At 42.3% G+C, this 21327-nt stretch overlaps 1 protein-coding gene across 2 annotated transcripts in view; it reads left to right on the top strand.

The window, feature by feature from the left end:
- Nucleotides 1-21327, top strand: part of LRRC49 (leucine rich repeat containing 49) — a 186106-nt gene that overhangs the window by 38119 nt on the left and 126660 nt on the right. For both annotated transcript variants that reach the window (XM_077472670.1, XM_077472671.1), the window contains 2 exons: nt 8078-8281; nt 13148-13214. In XM_077472670.1, the coding sequence (XP_077328796.1) occupies nt 8078-8281; nt 13148-13214 (271 nt within the window). The remainder of the gene's footprint in view (nt 1-8077; nt 8282-13147; nt 13215-21327) is intronic.

Here is a 21327-nt window from a genome sequence, read left to right as displayed (position 1 = left end):
CAGAAAAAACTGCACTCTATAGTAAATAATAAAGACCCAGCTGGTCTTTCATTTTATGCAATTGACACCATCAATAGACCCTGGAGGGGTACCAATATGACCCAGAAGATAGCCCAGAATGAAACTAAATGGATTTTTGAATTACAAACTTTGACACCATTAGGGTTAAATGTAGAATTAGACTTAATGTGTTTCATTACAGATTATTAATGGTGGAGGTCACTTCCATTTATTTTATCAGTATTAATTTCCCTCAGCATAATTTTTAATCTATTTTAGTAATTTTTTTACCTCAAACCATCATTGTTTTATTTTTTTTAAATTGGGATATTTATTATAGTAAAAATTAAAAAATATTGTTTTTTTTTTCAAACTTGTCGCTCTTCCTTTTGTTTATAGCGCAAAAAATAAAAACCACAGAGACAATCAAATATCATTTGTGGGGGAAAAAAATGATAAAAATTTCATTTGGGTACAGCGGTGTATGACCGCGCAATTGTCATTCAAAGTGTGACAGTGCTGAAAACTGAAAATTGGCCTGAGCAGAAAGGGGGTGAAAATGCCCAGTATTGAAGTGGTTAAATGTGCGAGTGTTCATATGGGTCACCTTATTCACTTTAGCTTATCCATCGAACACTATATAATATATTACGTTCTAATATTTAATTTTATACCACTGATTTTCACTTAGCAATTTGTCCCACAACATCTACCTCTTATTTCTTCACTTTATGTCCAATGTAATATCACATCACTCCACTAGATGGCCTCTTTAATGGGGCTGAGCAAGAGCTCATTTAATGTGGTTGAGCAAGAGCTCATTTACTGCCTATGACCAGCAGAGGGCCTTGTATTTTTTACCACTTCACTTGTCCTATTTTCATTTTCACCTTTTTTTTTTTTCATTTTCACTTGTTTCTCCATATGGACGTACATTTTTTTTAAAAAAATCTTCATTTGGTAGATATCAATGTCAGCCCATTCCTTATAGATATTGTTTAAACCAAGATTGTACGCTCCCGTATGCTGTAGATATTTGTATTGATTCCACCAATCAGACCTGTAATAAGGGTATAAATGCCCACAATAAATATGGCGGATTGACCACTTTCTGATGATGGCTTTGTGACAGGCCGAAACGTTGAAGGTTTCACTGTGTCATTGCGTTACTTCCGCCCATATGAAACTACCTGGGAATCGAGCTGAACGCCGCAAATGGCAGCTTTTCCTATCATGGTCGATTACCCTTAGTAATCACCTACTACACACGCCGGGTGCCAGGACTATAAGGCACTTTTAAATGTGAGTGTTCATATGGGTCACCTTATTCACTTTAGCTTATCCATCGAACACTATATAATATATCACATTCTATTATTAAATTTTATACCACTGATTTTCACTTAGCAATTTGTCCCACAACATCTACCTCTTATTTCTTCACTTTATGTCCAATGTAATATCACATCACTCCACTAGATGGCCTCTTTAATGGGGCTGAGCAAGAGCTCATTTAATGTGGTTGAGCAAGAGCTCATTTACTGCCTATGACCAGCAGAGGGCCTTGTATTTTTTACCACTTCACTTGTCCTATTTTCATTTTCACCTTTTTTTTTTTTTTTCATTTTCACTTGTTTCTCCATATGGACGTACATTTTAAAAAAAAATCTTTGGTAGATATCAATGTCAGCCCATTCCTTATATATATTGTTTAAACCAAGATTGTACGCTCCCGTATGCAGTAGATATTTGTATTGGTTCCACCAATCAGACCTGTAGTAAGGGTATAAATGCCCACAATAAATATGGCGGATTGACCACTTTCTGATGTTGGCTTTGTGACAGGCCGAAACGTTGAAGGTTTCACTGTGTCATCGCGTTACTTCCACTCCATATGAAACTACCTGGGAATCGAGCTGAACGCCGCAAATGGCAGCTTTTCCTATCATGGTCGATTACCCTTAGTAATCACCTACTACACACGCCGGGTGCCAGGACTATAAGGCACTTTTAAATGTGAGTGAATTATTTTAATTTGTGTATTTAACCACTTGACCACTGGGCACTTAAACACCCTTAATAACCAGACCAATTTTCAGCTTTCGGTGCTCTCACATTTTGAATGACAATTACTCAGGCATGCAACACTGGACCTATATGAAATTGTTGTCCTTTTTTCACACAAATAGAGCTTTCTTTTGGTGTTTAATCACCGCTGGGTTTTTTATTTTTTGTGCTATAAAGGAAAAAAGACCGAAAATTCTGTAAAAAAAATGAATTTTTCTTTGTTTCTGTTATAAAATTTAGCAGATTAGTAATTTTTCTTCATAAATTTTGCCCAAAATCTATACCACTACATATCTTTGGTAAAAAGAAGTACAAATTTGTGGATATTATTTGGTTTTTGTGAACGTTATAGAGTCTACAAGCTATGGTGCCAATATCTGAAAATTGATCACACCTCATTTCTTGAGACCCTAACATGCCAGAAAAGTACAAATACCCCCTAAATGACCCCTTTTTGGAAAGAAGACATTCCAAGGTATTTAGTAAAAGGCATGATGAGTTTTTTGAAGTTGTATTTTTTCCTACAATTCTTTGCAAAATCAAGATTTTTTTTTTTTTCACAAAATTGTCATATTATCAGGTTATTTATTACACACAGCATATGCATACCACAAATTACACCCCAAAACACATTCTGCTATTACTCCCGAGTATGGCGATATGACATGTGTGAGACTTTTACACAGCGTGGCCACATACAGAGGCATAACATGTAGGGAGCACCACCAGGCATTCTGGAGTACCCAGGACAATTCTGACATTTCTCTCCTACATGTAAAAATCATAATTTATATGCTAGAAAATTACACAGAACCACAAAACATTATATATTTTTTTTAACAAAGACCCTAGAGAATACAATGGTGTTCGTTGCAACTTTTTATCACACACAGTATTTGCGCAGCAATTTTTCGAATGCGTTTTTTTGGAAAAAAAAAAAACAGTTTTGTGTTTAAAAAAACAAAACAGTAAAGTTAGCCCAATGTTTTTGGATAATGTGAAAGATGAAGTTACGCCGAGTAAATAGATACCTAACATGCCACTCTTCAAAACTGCACTCACTCGTGGAATGGCGCCAAACGACGCTACTTAAAAATCCCCATAGGCGACGCTTTAAATTTTTTTTACTGGTTACATGTTTTAAGTTACAGAGGAGGTCTAGGGCCAAAATTATTGATCTCGCTCTAACATTCGCAGCGATACCTCACATGTGTGGTTTGAACACCATTTTCATATGTGGGCGGGACTTACGTATGTGTTCGCTTCTGCATGCGAGCACATGGGGACAGGGGCGCTTTAAATTTTAATTTTTTTTGTTAATTTTACTTTATTTTAGTTTGACATTTTTTTCCCCAAAAATTAATTTTTTGACCACTTTTCTTCCTATTACAAGGAATGTAAACATCCCTTGTAATAGGAATATGGCATGACAGGTCCTCTTTACAGTGAGATATGGGGTCAATAAGACCCCGCATCTCACTTCTATGCTGGGAAGCCTGAAATAAAAATAAAAAAATGGCAGGGTATTGGCAGGGCATTGCGGAGTATTGGCAGGGCATTGCAGAGTATTGGCAGGGCATTGCAGAGTATTGGCAGGGTATTGGCAGGGTATTGGTGGAGTATTGGCGAGTATTGGCGAGTATTGACAGGGTATTGCAGGGTATTGGCGGAGTATTGGCGAGTATTGGCAGGGTATTGCAGAGTATTGGCAGGGTATTGGGTATTGCAGATTATTGGCAGGGTATTGGGTATTGGCAGGGTATTGCAGAGTATTGGCAAGGTATTGGGTATTGCAGAGTATTTGCAGGGTATTGGGTATTGCAGAGTATTGGCAGGGTATTGCAGAGTATTGACAGGGTATTGGGTATTGCAGAGTATTGGCAGGGTATTGGGTATTGCAGAGTATTGGCAGGGTATTGGGTATTGCAGAGTATTGGCAGAGTATAGGGTATTGCAGGGTATTGACAGGGTATTGGCAGAGTATTGACAGGGTATTGGCAGGGTATTGGGTATGGCAGAGTATTGGCAGAGTATTGGCAGGGTATTGGGTATTGGCAGAGTATTGGCAGGGTACTGGCAGGGTATTGCAGAGTATTGGGTATTGGCAGGGTATTGGCAGAGTATTGGCAGGGTATTGCAGAGATTGGCAGGGTATTGCAGGGTATTGCAGAGTATTGGCAGGGTATTGCAGAGTATTGGGTATTGCAGAGTATTGGGTATTGCAGAGTATTGGGTATTGCAGAGTATTGGCAGGGTATTGCAGAGTATTGGCAGGGTATTGCAGAGTATTGGCAGGGTATTGGGTATTGCAGAGTATTGACAGGGTATTGGGTATTGCAATGTATTGGCAGGGTATTGGCAGGGTATTGCAGAGTATTGGCAGGGTATTGGGTATGGCAGGGTATTGTCAGGGTATTGCAGAGTAATTGGCAGGGTATTGCAGAGTAATTGGCAGGGTATTGCAGAATATTGGCAGGGTATTACAGAATATTGGCAGGGTATTGCATAGTATTGGCAGGGTATTGGGTATTGCAGAGTATTGGCAGGGTATTGCAGAGTATTGGCAGGGTATTGGGTATAGCAGAGTATTGGCAGGGTATTGCAGAGTATTGGCAGGGTATTGCAGAGTATCGGCAGGGTATTGCAGAGTATTGGCAGGGTATTGGGTATTGCAGAGTATTGGCAGGGTATTGGGTATTGCAATGTATTGGCAGGGTATTGGCAGGGTATTGCAGAGTATTGGCAGGGTATTGGGTATGGAAGGGTATTGGCAGGATATTGCAGAGTATTGGCAGGGTATTGCAGAATATTGGCAGGGTATTGCAGAGTATTGGCAGGGTATTACAGAATATTGGCAGGGTATTGCAGAGTATTGGCAGGGTATTGGGTATTGCAGAGTATTGGCAGGGTATTGGGTATTGGCAGGGTATTGGGTATTGGCAGGGATTTACAGAATATTGGCAGGGTATTGGGTATTGGCAGAGTGTTGGCAGGGTATTGCAGAGTATTGGCTGGGTATTGGGTATTGGCAGGGTATTGGGTATTGCAGAGTATTGGCAGGGTATTGGGTATTGCAGGGTATTGGGTATTGCAGAGTATTGGCAGGGTATTGGGTATTGCAGAGCATTGCTGGGTATGGGGTATTGCAGAGTATTGGCAGGGTATTGGGTATTGCAGAGCATTGCTGGGTATGGGGTATTGCAGAGTATTGGCAGGGTATTGGGTATTGCAGAGTATTGGCAGGGTATTGCAGGGAATGTTGTTATGACGCCGGTTTGTTTACAAGTGATCGCTCCATCATTTGACGGAGCGATCACGTGGTAAAGGGCCGCGGTCACGGATGCTTTCGAGTGCGCACCCCAGGGGGTGTGCGAGAGCGGAATTCTGGGAGTTAAACAACCACCCTGTAGCCATCATTCAGCTATGGGCCGGTTGTTAAGTGGTTAATAAACCTGGTCTTACGGCATTGCGCAATGAAGGTTCTCCCTAGGGGTATCCCCACATGCCAAAATGATCATACTAGCGATAGTTAATCAACATCCAGGGTTAGCGTACATTTATGTGGGGCACCCAGTCTGAACACCATTGCACATGAGATGTCAATTTAAGCATGAGCACTTTGTTTCATCACCTAATGGGATTAATTTTTTTGTGTGTTCTGCATGTTTACATGAATGTGATCAACCCTAAGCGTAGCAAACTGTTTTTATAAGGACATAGATTACTGAAACCATGTCCTGTGGTCTGATGAGATCAAGATAAACTTATTTGGTTCAGATGGTGTCAAGCGTGTGTGGTGGCAACCAGGTGAGGAGTACAAAGATAAGTGTGCCTTGCCTAAAGTCAAGCATAGTGGTGGGAGTATCATGGTCTGGGGCTGCATCAGTGTTGCCAGCACTGGGGAGCTACAGTTCATTTAGGGAACCATGAATGCCAACATGTCCTGTGACATACTGAACCAGAGCATGATCCCCTCCCTTCGGAGACTGGGCCGCAGGGAAATATTCCAACATGATAACGACTCCAAACACACCTCCAAGATGACCACTGCCTTGCTAAAGAAGCTGAGGGTGAAGGTGATGGACTGGCCAAGCATGTCTCCAGACCTAAACCCTATTGAGCAGCTGTGGGGCATCCTCAAACGGAAGGTGGAGGAACGCAAGGTCTCTAACATCCACCAGCTCTGCGATGTCCAATGGTAACCTGTGAAGCTTTGGTGAACTCCATGCCCAAGAGGGTTAATGCAGTGCTGGAAAATAATGGTGGCCACACAAAATATTGACACTTTGGGCCCAATTTGGACTTTTTCACTTGAGGTGTACTCACTTTTGTCAGCGATTTAGACGCTAATGGCTGTGTGCCATTTCTTCAGTGTTGTCACATGAAAATATATAATAAAAATTTACAAAAATGTGAGGGGTGTACTCACTTTTGTGAGAAAACTATGCATTGAAAAGAAACCTTTGTTTTTGGTCATATTCAAGGTAACAAAGTGAGGAACCACAGTAGACATTAATTGCCTTTCACATGGTAAAAATGTTGCGTTTTCATACTTGCCCTAAAGTTAAAGTGATACTGACCACACACTGTTTAATTTATATTGTCTCCTCTATTTCTGTATGTGGACGATGGCACTGTAATTACTGTAATAAAGAAAAAATCAAAATACCCTTTTTCTAATTGATATACAGCTGTCACATGACTGAGCTTTTTCTAAGCCTGTCTGCAGGGAAACCTAAGCAGGAGGAGCTTCTAGTCCTCTGCTGTTGGTTGAAAACAGAAAAAAAACTGCCTTTTTAATACAGAGAAAAAAAATAATGTATCAATAAACTGTTTTAAATTGTCATAAATATATATTTGAATTTAAATCTTTTATTATTTTTGTGGGAAAAAACATGGTGTGGGCGGATTTCTGTCAGTCACAGACTGTCACGCCCCTCCAGCCTGTGTCTTGGAATAAGGGGGAGATGAAGCCTCCATCAATCTACATGTAATATCCTACCCCCATAGTGTTTAACTGGTTATTGGGCATGGAGGAGAAGGGAGGGAGTGGGCTGCCATTTACCACTGTGTATACGCTTACGTGTGTGGCCCTATAGTTACATGGGCTGCTCAGATGTGATAGGGAGGAAATGTTCCTCATACAAACTCACTGAAAACTGAGCATGTGCAGAGCTGCCAACAATGAATCTCATAATGACTGAATATGAACAGCATTTAATACACCATTTATTGATATATTTTTTTTTTTATGATGTGGGTTTAATGATACTTTAATAGGAATAAGATCTAGAACTTCACTCTCTGTAGTTTTTATTTTGAGTTTTTTGTAGATTTGACACTACCTCATTTTTTCCTAACTAGATGGGAACAACTGTTAGCAAGTGAACCAAAAATAAAATTGAAAAACATAATTTTCAGTAAAATAAAAAAGGCAGAAATTTAAATAAAATAGAATATCAATAAAAGCTGCTAAAACTCAACAAGGAACATATCGGTGCATACTGTACATGTACATGCAAGTGTGACAGAATGAACAAGGGGCATCTACATCGTGCTTATGCGAAGATAAATTGCTATTTTTGGAAAATTTGAATATTTTTATTCCATAACAATAATAATTGTATGTGATATCGCCATGAGCTTTTAACCATTTGCAGCATCCAGTCTTTCTTTTCTGAAAACACCATTAATACAGAGAAATTAGGCTAGGTGCAAGTAAGTCTTCTGCTAAGCTATGATAAATATATTGAGAGGCTTGATTGACTCTCCTCAACCAAAAAAACTGGGGGTTTTACCCATAAGCAGACCCCCCCCCCCCAAGTCTAGATTAGAGCCCTAGTAATGATAAATGCTAATTGTATTGGCCAGGCTGTCTCCAAATATATAGAAATCTCTTCTGTTATTGTGGAAGATGCTGATTCAGGTTTACTTTGATTGTATTTGCTTTAGAAGTTTAATTGTACTCTACATGAAGTTTAACATCAATTACCTTTCTGTTTTCTTTCAGGTTACGACTGTCGGCTTTCCCTATAATTGAAGGCGAGGAGCAGTTACGGCTATTATATTTGCAACACAACTTTATAACAAGAGTCCAAAACCTTTCAAGTCTGCAGCGTCTCATAATTCTAGATCTGTATGATAACCTAATAGAAGAAATAAGCGGACTTTCCTCTATAAAATCTTTGCGTGTTCTTATGCTTGGAAAGAACAGGTATTGGTGTATTTTAATATACAATTTGCTGCACTGGAGACCAATATTTAGTTGCAGAGTTGGTACCTGGATTATTTTGTACACTTGAATAATCATTAAGTCACTTTAACTCACTTTTATTTTAACGGGGAAGAGTAATATTTTTTTCCGGGACTGGCGTGGTGTATTACCTGTGGGCATTTACCTCATGCTGACCATGAACAACTGATCCACTTGTAAGCAAGTCTTGAAAGTGCTTGGACGGCCCATGCACTTTCACTTTAAGCCCTGGCCTGGAGATGTCTGGGTATGCCTCGTGCAACAGATAGCTTCATAGGTAACTGGCACTAGGGCACCAGGGCATTTAATACCAGGACTATTTACTGTAGACTGCAGTTGTCAATTTTTTAAAGATATCTAGGAACATGTGCTTCAGCTGACAATGCAAGAGTAAACTCTGTAAGGCACCATGTACAATTTTGGAGTTCATTAGGTCTTTTGGACTGAACCATGACCATCTATTTAAGCTGAATACATAAGTGATGTTGATGCAAGGATCTCTCCCATGCTCTGCACTATTGTATTCTGACAGCGGGGACTCTTTCCACTGTCACAATACACTGATCAGCTGGCTGCAGCGGCTGATCAAATGCTGGTTTTCCAGCAGGCCCTTTTGACAGAAGCCAGTCTAACAATCGGCTTCTGTTGAACAGAGGGGTCTACACAGAGACCCACATTTGTACAGTTTCTGCTGAATTGGCCGAATTTTAATCAGTGCGTACTCAGCTTTAGGGGTGTTTCCTGGCATCTGAAACAAAGTGAAAAATAACTGGAGTCAAAGAGGCACCTACTCTTAAAAACATGATGTTATGAGGCTTCCAGTGCATACCAGGGACGTGTGGTGAGGTTAGTGGAAGCATATTACATGGGACAGGAGACATGACAGAGGACCTTACATAGGACAGGGCACATTACATGGGGCAGAGCACATTACATGGGACAGGGCACATGACAGGGGACATTACATGGGGCAAGGCACATGACAGGTGACATTACTTGTGGGAGGGCACATGACAGAGCACATTACATGGGGCAGAGCACATTACATGTGACAGGGCACATTACATGGGACAGAGCACATTACATGGGACAGGGCACATTACATGGGACAGAGCACATTACATGGGACAGAGCACATTACATGGGGCAGGGCACATTACATGGGGCAGGGCACACATTACACGGGGCAGAGCACATTACATGGGGCAGGGCACATGACAGGGCACATTACATGGGGCAGGGCACATGACGGGACATTACATGGGGCAGGACACATTACATGGGACAGGAGACATGAAAGAGGACCTTACATGGGACAGGGCACATTACATGGGGCAAGGCATATGGCGGGGGACATTACATGGGGCAAAGCACATGACATGGGACAGGGCACATGACAGGGGACATTACATGGGGCAGGGCACATGATAGGGCACATTACATGGGGCAAGGCACATGACAGGGGACATTACATGGGCCAGAGCACATTACATGGAACATGAGAAATGACAGAGGACCTTACATAGGACAGGGCACATTACATGGGGCAGAGCACATGACAAAGCACATTACATGGGACATGGCACATGACAGGGGACATTACATGGGGCAGGGCACATGACATGGGACATTACATGGGCCAGGGCACATGACAGGGGACATTACATGGGGCAGGGCATATGACAGAGCATATTACATGAGGCAGGGCACATTACATGGGACAGAGCACATTACACGGGGCAGGGCACATTACACGGGGCAGGGCACATTACACGGGGCAGGGCACATTACACGGGGCAGGGCACATTACACGGGGCAGGGCACATTACATGAGGCAGGGCACATGACGGGGGAAATTACATGGGGCAGGGCACATTACATGGGACAGGGCACATGACAGGGGACATTACATGGGACAGGGCACATGACAGGGGACATTACATGGGGCAGGGCACATGACGGGACATTACATGGGGCAGGGCACATGACAGGGGACATTACATGGGGCAGGGCACATTACATGGGACAGGGCACATTACATGCGGCAGAGCACATTACATGGGACAGGGAACATGACACGGGGCAGGGCACATGACACGGGGCAGGGCACATCACACGGGACATGACAGGGGACAAGCCACATTACATGGGGTGGGGGACATGACAGGGGACATTACATGTGGCAGACTGTTGGGCACATTGTGGGGGGGGGGGGCAGCTGGGCACAGTACCGGCTTTCTTCTACTGGCTTCACAGCACATTTCATATCTCCTCCAGTGGCGTGCTGTTCCCCCTCGGCCCTCCTCCTCCTATCCTGTCCTCCCCAGATGATGTCACGTACTCGGGAAGGACAAGAGGGGAGGAGGGGCCTGCCGGGAACAGTGCGCTACAGCCAATAGGATGCCAGCCGCTTCCCTGCCCATCTCTGCCTGTGTCTGTGCGATCCTCCTTTCAGCTGCCTGACTGACAGTCAGATCGCAGCGGAACCTTGGTTGAGAACCACTGTTTTTGACCATACACTGTCACACATAATTTTTTGTTTTTGTTTTTTTTCCTATCAGAGTAGGAAAAAACTAGAGCCAGCTTTTAATTGCTGCCTCTCTGTGTCCGTCTCTGCAGTTGATTTTCTCTTACTTCCTGTGTGGTGAAAAAATTGTCACTGACCTCCAAATGAGGGAAATATCGGGAGTCCCCTAAAGCAGTAAATTTTTAAAAAATTTTTTTTAATTCTTAAAAGGTTTACAGAGCTAATGTGCATGGCTGGTGCACCCTCTGTTCTTTTTGTAGTGCAATAAAAACCTGATGGGTATAAAACCTTCTCCGATCTATCCAACATAACGACATAAATATTTTGTGTGAATATATACTTTAGGGACACTAAACAGATGGGTGTGCCCAAACCCAGAAGGTAAAGTGGATGTAAACCACAGACATGAACAAAGCATACCCCTCTATAATGTGTACTTGTTTCAATCCAGAGTACTAAGGGGAAGAATTACTAACATTGGAGCACACAAAATCTGGTGCAGCTGTGCAAATTAACCAATCAGCTTCTAACTTAGTTACATAGTTGGTAAGGTTGAATAAAGACGCCAGACCATCCAGTTCAACCTGAGTGAGTGTGTAAAATTGTCTCTATCCCTGTACATTGTGCCTCATTATGATGCTCAACTATTATTATTATTATTTTATCTAAGGTACCCATATAGCACCGTCAATTTACGCAGTGCTCCACACATACATCACACACTCACATTGGTGCCTACCCTCAAGGAGCCCACAATCCAACTCACACCCATATATCAGGGCCAATTTTGGACAGAAGCCAATTAACCTACCAGCATGTCTTTGGAGTGTGGGAGGAAACCAGAGTACCCGGAGCAAACCCACACAGTCACAGGGGGAATATGCAAACTCCAGGCCAGGTAGTGTCGTGGTTGGGATTTGAACCAGCGACTTTTCTTTTTACTGCTAGGTGAGAGTGCTAACCACTACACCGCTGCGCCGCTTCATTGTTCAATGCAGCTTTTACAATAAAACCTAGAAGCTGGTTACTATGCACAGCTGTACGAGATTCTGGGTGCATCAGTCTTAGTAAATCTCCCCCTAAGTGTAATTTCCGTCTGCTGCCTCATTCCTCTGCTATCTAAATTAATCAGATTCTGACAGGTTTTGCTGACACCAGGAGGTAAAAAGGGGACAGGGGAAGGAGTACCAGCACACAGCCGGAGGGTGACAACCTAAGCTCTGTTCCTGTGGGCTGTGTGAAAGGGGGGAGTGTCCCTCCCCTCCAATCAGCTCTCACTGAGCTCTGCAGAGTGTAATGCCCACCCCCTGCTTTTTGAAAGCTCGGGCAAGCTGTATAAATTATGAACTTTGAATGGATGTAGAGAAGCCCGCAGATAAAGAGGTACAATTTATGTGGGAGGATTTCATCTCTATGTTTTACCTGAGGCTCATCGCCTCATTGGGTTTATGGAACAATTTACAAAAACTTTAAGGCCTTTTTTAGCAAAGTGAAATTAAACTAAAGCACAATCAATGGTTTTCTGATGAGTAAAGGTAATAACAGAAACATAGAGGTTACGGTTATCAGGCAGAACTTTTATATGTTTAAAATGACAGGTTCCATTTCATAATTGATTGCTCACAATTACGTTTTCTACAGTTATTTATGCACACAATTTTATGCTTCTTGAAAATAATCCTAGCATCAATTCTTAAGATGAAATTGTCATGCTGAAAGTGCTTCATAAATCTGTGTTTCTACAGGTTTTATATGCTGTGTAATTACTAATATTTGATAGCGTGTTTATGAGAATCGGGCGCCTTTTTGATCATTTAGCTGCTCTTAGCATATAAATTCCTTCGTCTTGGTTGCTGTCCAAAGGTATGTGTGATGAAGTTGAAAAGGAACAGCACATGCATGCAATTATCAGCATTAACAAAGCCAAGTAAAATAAATGTCTCAATGTAAGAAAATAATTTCAATGTAAATGTATATTTTAAAAGCTGCTTTTATGGACCGAAAACTGCAGTACATGCTTAGGAGCAGCTCACACTCTTGGCTGTCACATTATGGTAACTTGATGAACTTAAGCACTTGTTAAAGGTTTGGCTACTGAAAACTGTGTAGTGTCCTTCAGACATCCCCTGTCAATGTGAATTTAACAGTCCTGAATCTGATGTGTGATGTAAAGTAATGAGTATGCTGTACAGCTTACAGAGAAAGGAGACAATGAAAGCTTCTATATACAGTATCTGACAATGTTCAGGTTCTTTAATTTGATATCTTTACAATTCATTTGATAACTTTTTGTTTTTCAGAATTCAGAAAATAACAAATTTGGAATGCCTTAAAAATCTTGATGTCTTGGACTTACATGGAAATCAGGTATTGTTTCAACTGTCAGGACGTCTGCCAAATGCTAATACATCATACCGACCTACAAATGAATACAGTGTCTTCTCTGTGTACCACCAAAGAAATATGAAATTCTAGAGCCTGTAAACTGTTAATGAGTTTTAAGTCCCCATGCTTGGGGCAAGTTGAAGGTAAAGTAACCCAATAGAATACAATACCCAGGATTCACTCCGAATTGATCACTGCAGAAAGTTACTTGGGTTACAGATGAACGGAGCTTGTAGTACGACTCTACTTTGGCTGAGGAGAACAGTCCTATCCTGGTCATTTAGACATGCCAAACAGTACAACACATCCAAACCTAACCCCGGAGATTAATGAGCATTTAGTAAACCCAAATCGAAATGACTCGCTTTCAGGGTTGGCTGAGGCACACAAAATGTGTTTTGCAATGAAGCTTCTCCTCCATTAACTTGGTGATAGTATTGGAGAGTATTTACCCCATTTGCCTATATTGCTAAATTTGGGGATGCAGTTGAGTAAATTGCTAAGGCAACAACTCAATACTGTCAAAATATACTAAGCTTGCATGCCGTAGTACACTATATAATTTGACCCAGCCAACCTTAAAAGGTGAGCTATTTTCAGTTTGGGTTTACTGAGCATACATTGATGGAAGGTGATACAATTTAGATGTGTTTTCCTACTGTTATTATTATGTTTACCCATTGATGAATTAGGGAATGGACAAGCTGCTCCACCACCCATTCTTAAAAGGGAAATGTAGGAATCAAAAATAACAATCAATCATACTCCCCTACAGTAAATGTATGCAGCACTGATCCCAGCTGCATCTGTCCCTGCCGTCTCTACACTAAGAACTGGGCAATCAAAGTCTGCTGATCACTCAGCTCTCAATCTTCAGCGAGAAGAGAGCCGCTGAAAGGTTGAGCCAGTTACTGGTTGAGATCCTTGCAGAGCCTGGACCTACTCTGTGATGCCAGCTCACAGTGGGCTTTACCCTGCTGTTGCTGGAAACGGGCACAGGAGGTCAGAACTAAATACACTCCCGTGACCCACAGGAAAAGTGGGGTCAAAAGAGCTTTGGCTCTATTTCTCCTTTTTAAGGATCATTTGTGAAGAACCAATTCACTTGTAAAGAAACTTCCCTGCATAGAGATGGGATATGTTTGATAAATATAGGAGTACTATAGATATAGGAGTGCTGAGCTAGATGATAGTTCTTCTATAGTCACAAGTTTAGTGTTATAAGAGGAAATCTTCTGGGAAAAGCTGTCTACCAATAACAGAAGCAGAACATTACATTTTTGGGGGAGTTCTGTGCAAAGAATCCTCTGGTTACAGGGACCCAAATAAAGGGAACAAAACCTTGCAACAATAAACATTGCAAACTGTGCAGTCACATCGATCCATTAAAAAGTGACAGACACACATACCCTTTGTTTTTACAGGATCACACAGCTGCACCTCCAGTAATGTAATGTACCTTCAATGCAACAAGTATAACCAGGAATAGTGCAATAGTAAACGGAACATAAATTATAACAATGAATCTACACCAGTACACTATAAAACAGCCTTTATCAACCAGGATTCTGTGGAACACGTGTTTTTCCAGATGTTAAGGCTTTCTGGAACAATTTCTGATTCTCAGATAAGCAACCACGGACAACAATGATCTTTTTAGCTATGAGTAACAAGTGACTCTTCCCATTGACGACACATGCAAGGAGAATTCTTTTCAGTGGCCATCACATTAAAGGATAAGTTCACCTTTGAAACATGTTACATGTGACACCTGTATTTAGGATATTGTGATCTTCCTTTTTTCCATCTTTAGGGTAGCTACACTGCTTTGTAGTGTCCCCTGGAGCCCTGCTGTAGCCCCCTTTTACGTGTGTGCTTCAGCCTGTGAGCGTTTACTTTGTTATCGTGATACTTGAGATAAGGAACCATGTAATTCTGATATTGGCGGTCATGTCACCATTATGTGACCTCTACAGTGCACACTCTAGCCTGGGATGGGGCATGGCATTGGAGATGAGGATCCAAGTACTCCAAATGCGGGCGATCATGTGACCATTGTGTTACATCTACAGTGTGCAACCCCTAAAAAGAAGTCCAAGGAAGTGACGTTGAGCCATAGCGACTAGCTGTTGTGCCAACAAACTGAAAGACATTTAAAAAAAAAATACTTGATACTGTAGGTTTCCTTTTGTGGAAGTGAGCACTATAAATTAAAAAAAGAGTTTATTGCTACTTTAAAGCAGACATTCCCTACCCCCCTTTCTCCTTTTATATACAGTATCCCACAAAAGTGAGTACACCCCTCACATTTTTTGTAAATATTTTATTATATCTTTTCATGTGACAACACTGAAGAAACTGGCTATTATCAGAGCCAGATACACACAGGTTACATACGCCGCGATTGTTAGAGCGAGAGCAATAAATCTAGTACAAGACCTCCTCTGTAACTCTAAACATGTAACCTGTAAAAATGTTTAAAGCGTCTCCTATAGAGAACTGAAGTTTGGTACCATTCCACTAGTGTGCGCAATTTTAACCACTTGCCGACCGCCGCACGCCGATGTACGTCGGCAGAATGGCACGGGCAGGCATAAGCACATACATGTACGTCCTTTGCCTCCCGCGGGTCGGGGGCCCGATCGGGCCCCCGCCCGGTGCCTGCGGCGGTCGGTTTTCGTTCGGGAGCGATCCCGGACGAGGGGACGGCCATTCATTCATGGCCACCCCCTCGCGATCGCTCCCGACGAATGGAAATCCCCGGTGACATCACTTCCTCTCCTGTAATGTAAACACAGGAGAGGAAGTGATGTATTCTCTCCTCCGTGTCGGTATTTTTCGTTCCGACACGGAGGAGAGCGGATCAGTGAGTTGCACCAACACATCCCACACACAGTAGAACATGCCAGGCACACTCACACCCCCCCTTTACCCCCCGATCACCCCCCCAATTACCCCTGCCCCCCAGTCACAGTGACACCAATGTCATTTTTTTTTTTTTTTTTTTTTTTTTTGCATTGGTGTCATTTGTGACTGTAATAACTGTTAGGGCAGTTAGGGTTAGCCCCCTTTAGTTCTAATGTACCCCCCTAACCCCCCAATAAAGGTTTAACCCCGTGATCACCCCCCGTCGCCAGTGTCACTAAGGCTGGGTTCACATTGCAGCGGTTTATGAGAACGAATGTGATTCGCACCGCACTGCAGTGCAAATCACATCCGATCTCTGTGCGATTCGAGTTCAGCCATTCGCCGCACCCGCCGCACCCGCCACACCCGCCGCACCCGCCGCAAATTCGCACGGGACCCTTTTTTTGGCCCGCAGCAGAATCGGATCGCATGGGTGTTCACACCATGCGATCCGAGTTTGCAGATCGCACTGCGATATGCGAACTGATCTGGGGGTGTCAGTAACATTTCACTGACACTCCCAGCAGTTCGCATAGGGCAGTGTGAACTGCCGCCGGGAGGCATGCGATGCGGGAACCCGCCGCGGATTCGCGGCGTTTCCGCATCGCTCCAGTGTGAACCCAGCCTAATAAGCGATCATTTTTCTGATCGCCGTATTAGTGTCACAGGTGACGCTAGTTAGGCAGGTAGGTATTTAGGTTCGCCGCAGCTTTTTATAGCGCTAGGGACCCCCATATACTACCGCATAAAGCCCCCTGATTGCCCCCTAGTTAACCCTTTCACCAGTGATCACCATATAACTGTTACAGGTGACGCTGGTTGGTTAGTTATTTTTTTATAGTTTCAGGGCACCCGCCATTTATTACCTAATAAAGGTTTAACCCCCTGATCACCCGGCAGGTGTCATTTGTGACTAATAACTGTTAGGGCAGTTAGGGTTAGCCCCCTTTAGTTCTAAGGTACCCCCCTAACCCCCCCAATAAAGGTTTAACCCCGTGATCACCCCCCGTCGCCAGTGTCACTAAGGCTGGGTTCACATTGCAGCGGTTTATGAGAACGGATGTGATTCGCACCGCACTGCAGTGCAAATCACATCCGATCTCTGTGCGATTCGAGTTCAGCTATACAGATAGTATGGCTGAATTCGTGTCGCACCCGCCGCACCCGCCGCAAACTCGCACGGGACCCTTTTTTTGGTCCGCAGCAGAATCGGATCGCATGGGTGTTCACACCATGCGATCCAAGTTTGCAGATCGCACTGCGATATGCGAACTGATCTGGGGGTGTCATTAACATTTCACTGACACTCCCAGCAGTTCGCATAGGGCAGTGTGAACTGCCGCCGGGAGGCATGCGATGCGGGAACCCGCCGCGCATTCGTGGCGTTCCCGCATCGCTCCAGTGTGAACCCAGCCTAATAAGCGATCGTTTTTCTGATCGCTGTATTAGTGTCACAGGTGACGCTAGTTAGGCAGGTAGGTATTTAGGTTCGCCGCAGCTTTTTATAGCGCCAGGGACCCCCATATACTACCGCATAAAGCCCCCTGATTGCCCCCTAGTTAACCCTTTCACCAGTGATCACCATATAACTGTTACAGGTGACGCTGGTTGGTTAGTTATTTTTTTATAGTTTCAGGGCACCCGCCATTTATTACCTAGTCTCACTAGTGTACCCCTAAATTTAGGGGTGTCTACTTTCTAAAATGGGGTCATTTGGGGGGGGGGGGGTTTGTGCCATCTTGGCATTTTATGGCCTTCAAAACTGTAACGCCCTTAGAAAGCCTGAAGGCGGTGCTTGGTTTTTGGGGCCCCGTACGCGGCTAGGCTCCCAAAAAGTCCCACATATGTGGTATCCCCGTACTCAGGAGAAGCAGCAGAATTTATTTTGGGGTGTCATTTCACATATGCCCATGGCATGCGTGAGCAATATATCATTTAGTGACAACTTTGTGAAAAAAAAAAAAAGTTTGTAATTTTCCCGCAACTTGTGGCAAAATATAAAATATTCCATGGACTCAACATGCCTCTCAGCAAATAGCTTGGGGTGTCTACTTTCTAAAATGGGGTCATTTGTGGGGGTTTTGTGCCATCTTGGCATTTTATGGCCTTCAAAACTGTAATAGGTAGTGAGAAGTGAACTCAAAAAATTACGCCCTTAGAAAGCCTGAAGGCGGTGCTTGGTTTTCGGGGCCCCGTACGCGGCTAGGCTCCCAAAAAGTCCCACATATGTGGTATCCCCGTACTCAGGAGAAGCAGCAGAATTTATTTTGGGGTGTCATTTCACATATGCCCATGGCATGCATGAGCAATATATCATTTAGTGACAACTTTGTGAAAAAAAAAAAAAAAAAAAAAAGTTTGTAATTTTCCCGCAACTTGTGGCAAAATATAAAATATTCCATGGACTCAACATGCCTCTCAGCAAATAGCTTGGGGTGTCTACTTTCTAAAATGGGGTCATTTGTGGGGGTTTTGTGCCATCTTGGCATTTTATGGCCTTCAAAACTGTAATAGGTAGTGAGGCGTGAAATCAAAAATTTACGCCCTTAGAAAGCCTGAAGGCGGTGCTTGGTTTTCGGGGCCCTGTACGCGGCTAGGCTCCCAAAAAGTCCCACATATGTGGTATCCCCGTACTCAGGAGAAGCAGCAGAATTTATTTTGGGGTGTCATTTCACATACGCCCATAGCATGTGTGAGCAATATATCATTTAGTGACAACTTTGTGTAAAAAAAAAAAAAAATTTTTTTTTTGTCATTATTCAATCGCTTGAGGCAAAAAAATAAAATATTCAATGGGCTCAACATGCCTCTTATCAATTTCCTTAGGGGGTCTACTTTCCAAAATGGGGTCATTTGGGGGGGTTTTGTACTGCCCTGTCATTTTAGCACCTCAAGAAATGAGATAGGCAGTCGTAAACTAAAAGCTGCGTAAATTCCAGAAAACGTACCTTAGTTTGTAGATGTGACAACTTTTGCGCAAACCAATAAATATACAATTATTGACTTTTTTTTTACCAAAGACATGTGGCTGAATACATTTTGGCCTAAATGTATGACTAAAATTGAGTTTATTGGATTTTTCTAATAACAAAAAGTAGAAAATATCATTTTTTTTCAAAATTTGCGGTCTTTTTACGTTTATATCGCAAAAAATAAAAATCGCAGAGGCAATCAAATACCATCAAAAGAAAGCTCTATTTGTGGGAAGAAAAGGACGCAAATTTTGTTTGGGTACAACATTGCATGACCGCGCAATTACCAGTTAAAGCAGCGCAGTGCCAAAGTGTAAAAAGACCTCTGGTCATTTACCAGCAAAATGGTCCGGTCTGAAAGTGGTTAAAGTGTGACATGTTGGGTATATATTTACTCAGCTTAACCTCATCTTTCACATTATACATAAAAATCAGTTAACTAGTGTGTTTTTTTTTTTTTTATTCATAAAATCCCCCCCCCCCCCCAAAAAGCGATTAAAATAATTGCTGCGAATACCGTTTAACATACAAAGTTGCAACAACCACCATTTTATTCCATAGGGTGTCTGCTAAAACAATAGTGTTAGAATTGACCTGGGTGTCAGGAGGTTTATTACCATAAGTAATATACAAATAATTATTATATATTGTTTTTAAGGTAATTTACTATATTTGAAAAATCAAGCAGGTGGCTTAACGGACAAATTACTCAAGTTTGAAGTTATAACTTCCAAACAGTAATTTCACAGTAAATAGATAAAAAATAAATTATTATGTTATAACATATATAGCATATAAATATATGATTTAGCTTAAATATAACAGTACCTTTTCAGCAGGCAGAAGATTCTCATTCTCCCTCTTAACTGTGTGAGAAAAACATGGGATTGTGGGTAAATCTTTTACCCATAAACCCATGTTTTTTTTCTTGTAGTTAAGAGGGCTGGGCTGGAAGGGAGCATTTGTCTTTTAGACACATCCCCCTTTCTATGACACTTCAGTGAGAGGCATGCCTCCCCTGCAGCATTTTTATTGGACAGCTGGGACCAATGGTACTTTACCATTGGTCCAAGACTCCAAGCTGTTTATTGAGCTCAGAGCCTCTGACAAGAAGTGAGCAAAGTATATTGGCTTGTATTTAATCGCTTCAGACCCGGAAGATTCTACCCCCTTCCTAACCAGAGCACTTTTTGCGATTCAGCACTGCGTCACTTTAACTGACAATTGCACGGTCATGTAACGTTGCACCTAAACAAAATTGACGTCCTTTTTTTCCCACAAATGGTGCTTTCTTTTGGTGGTATTTGATCACCTCCTGTGGTTTTTATTTTTTGTGCTATAAACAAAAAGCAACAATTTAGAAAAAAACACATTTCTTACTTTTTTCTATAATAAATATCCCCCAAAAATATATAACATTTTTTTCCCTCACTTTAGGCCAATATGTATTCTTCTACATTAGTTTTGGTGAAAAAAATTGCAATAAGTGTATATTGATTGGTTTGCACAAAAGTTATAGTGTCTACAAAATAGGAGATATAGTTATAGCATTTTTAGCATGATTTTTTTTTTTTTTTACTAGTAATGGCAGCGATCTGCATTTTTTTTTTTATTGAGACTGCGACATTATAGCCGACACGTCGGACAATTTTGACACATTTTTGGGAGCATTGGCATTAATACAGTGATCAGTGCAATTAAAAATGCATTGGTTACTGTAAAGTGGCCACAGGGCGAAGCGATGTTGCATAACATTGTTTCGCCCAGCCGTACCATTCTGCCGCAGTACAACTGCGGTAGCTGGTCGGCATGTGGTTAAAGTGGCCGCTCTGTATTTAGTTTCTGACAGGCTGTGCAAGGAGCCACATATCTCTGGAACCATAGGTCGTAGGAGCCCCAAATGTTTACCAGTGGCGAGGTAGCACTTGGGCTACATTCCCCCTTATGACCCCAGGTCATCGAGCTACAACCCTTGAAGCACAATTTTATTTTTTATGGGGCGCTACAGTTCATTGAGGGAACCATGAATACCAACATGTACTGTGACCTACTGAAGCAATGCATGATCCCCTCCTTTCGAAGACTGGGTCGCAGGGTAGTATTCCAACATAACGACCCCAAGCACACCTCCAAGTCGACCACTGCCTTGCTAAAGAAGCTGAGGGTAAAGGTGATGGACTGCCTGAGCATGTCTCCAGATCTAAACCCTATTGAAC

Source organism: Lithobates pipiens, unplaced genomic scaffold (assembly GCF_037356315.1).
Source record: "Lithobates pipiens isolate NorthernLeopardFrog02 unplaced genomic scaffold, aLitPip1_a1.2 Scaffold_8, whole genome shotgun sequence".
NCBI classification, from domain to species: domain Eukaryota; kingdom Metazoa; phylum Chordata; class Amphibia; order Anura; family Ranidae; genus Lithobates; species Lithobates pipiens.
This window is presented reverse-complemented; position numbering and strand designations above follow the sequence as displayed.